The 1,859-nt window shown below is 56.3% G+C and overlaps 1 protein-coding gene across 1 annotated transcript in view; it reads right to left on the bottom strand.

Annotated features, from left to right (window-relative positions):
• The window catches only part of FGF18 (fibroblast growth factor 18), a 37,564-nt gene extending 36,035 nt beyond the window's left edge, over positions 1 to 1,529 (bottom strand). Inside the window, exons 1-3 of the mRNA XM_023537143.1 lie at positions 1,524 to 1,529; positions 969 to 1,039; positions 116 to 395 (exon numbers count right to left, since the gene is read on the bottom strand). Coding sequence (XP_023392911.1) covers positions 116 to 395; positions 969 to 1,039; positions 1,524 to 1,529 — 357 coding nt within the window. The remainder of the gene's footprint in view (positions 1 to 115; positions 396 to 968; positions 1,040 to 1,523) is intronic.
• Between the last annotated feature and the right edge of the window lie 330 nt (positions 1,530 to 1,859).

Here is a 1,859-nt window from a genome sequence, read left to right as displayed (position 1 = left end):
GGGCCCGAGCCGGCACAATGAGGATGCGGGGCCCGGGGGCTCCCCCCTCGGGGCGCGGCCGGACGGGCGCTCAGCTCGCCTGGGTGCGCCGCGCCCACATCAAAGGCGGCCCTGCCTGCTTGCCTGCCTGCCGCGGCCTCTCCACTGCCGCCTCCTCCTCTTTCTCCTGGCGGCTCCGGTTGGAGGGAGGCGCTCGGGCTCTCCGCGACGGGACCCGCAGCTCCGATGGGGCAGAGCCCTCGAGGCTGGAGCTGGCGAGCACTGGAAGCCGTCGGAGCTCTGCGCCCGGGGGCACTGACACGGGCCGCGGCGCAAACGCTGCCCGAACTGGGCAAACGGCGGTCCCCAAGAACGCAGTGAGGTGCCGAACGTCCTCGCTCTCACACCCACCAGCGCTAGAGTGGGGGAGCCGGGAGGAGGCGGGTCAGGACCAGCCCCCGGGGCGGCTCCACTTAAGGGGGGGTCGCTTTTACCCTCCCGGAGTCCACTCAGGGTCGTGGCATGTGCCAGCTGCTCTCTCGGACGGCTGGCCACACTAAGTGACCCGCTTCCAGTCCCTCCGTCCCTGCATTGGATCCAAGTGCAGAAAACCTTGAGAGTTTCAGAGGGAGGGGTCGCCAAGGTTTCTCTCACTCTCCCCCCACCCTCCGGGGTCTACCAGTCGGTCGGTTCTCGGGATCCCAGCGGGGCTCTCCAGCAGGCGACTCGGCTTTGGAAACGCACGGCTGACACCTAGCGGCCCTAAGGCTTCGCTGCAACCCCAGTCCGGGCCGGCCACGGCCAAGGAGCCAGCAGGACTCTGGTCAGCGACCGCACTAAGCCCCACTGTAGGCCGTCTTTCCGTTGCCTGAGATTTGCTACCCTTGAATACTAAGCAGTTTGAACCCTTTAACCAAGATCCCTCTGAGGACATCCCTTCTCCCCGCCTCCACCCGTTCAGAGGCATCACTCCTATCCTTCCCACCAACCTCAGAATGTAGGTGTTGTCACTCGTGACTACCTCACTTGAGCCCAGGACAGCCAAGGTCTGCGTTTCGGTCTGATGATAGGGGGAAAAGGTCACGGTAGGACAGAAACTGAGAACAAGCTCAAAAAGCAGAACCCCGGAATGCAGACTACTGGGGCTAAAACCTCCTTGTAACATTGGTTGTGGTCGATACACCCATCTCACTGGAGTGTAAACTGAGGTGCTGTTGAACAGTGCTATTTCCTAGAGTCACTGGATAGGAAAGTGTCCCGAACAGCAGGCTATTTTAAGTTCCCTTTCAAAGCTGAGCCTATCTTAAACAGATAGCCTCTGCTGTGGCACTCGACACTAGTGCAGAAATCCTTTTCAAAAGTAGGTGCCAAGTGAAGGGGAAAGCTGTGTTAAGTGCCAGGCTGAATTTCCTTAGACGTTCTCATCGCCAGAACTGGTCTTGCAGTTACTGGTAAACCCCAAGCCCTAAAGAAAATGAACCTATAGGATGCGATGACCAACCAGACATGGACAGAATTGCTTGCACTGGGGCCTGAGGCATTACCACCATCCTTGACCTTAAAAACTCTTTACCAGTCAGGAGGCAGTTCTGGCTAAGTGCAGTGTTTGAAGTATCTCCTGGGTATGAATCATATTTAAAGCTTCCTATACTGTTTTTTCCTGTATTTTTGGATGGAATGGGTATAGAACTGTGTTCTATCTAAAATGCTTGCAATTTTTTTGATGCTCAGATTAAGCATACTTGTCGATCTCACAAATAAAGACCATCAGCCAAATAACAGACCAGAGTCCAGTCAAGTGAAGTTCGGAGTAAGAGAATGTTGTCAGAGGTCCTGAGTTTGAGTATGCCTGTTTCCTTACAAACTCCAGCAACTAACAG

Source organism: Pteropus vampyrus, unplaced genomic scaffold (genome assembly GCF_000151845.1).
Source record: "Pteropus vampyrus isolate Shadow unplaced genomic scaffold, Pvam_2.0 Scaffold179, whole genome shotgun sequence".
Classification (NCBI taxonomy): domain Eukaryota; kingdom Metazoa; phylum Chordata; class Mammalia; order Chiroptera; family Pteropodidae; genus Pteropus; species Pteropus vampyrus.
This window is presented reverse-complemented; position numbering and strand designations above follow the sequence as displayed.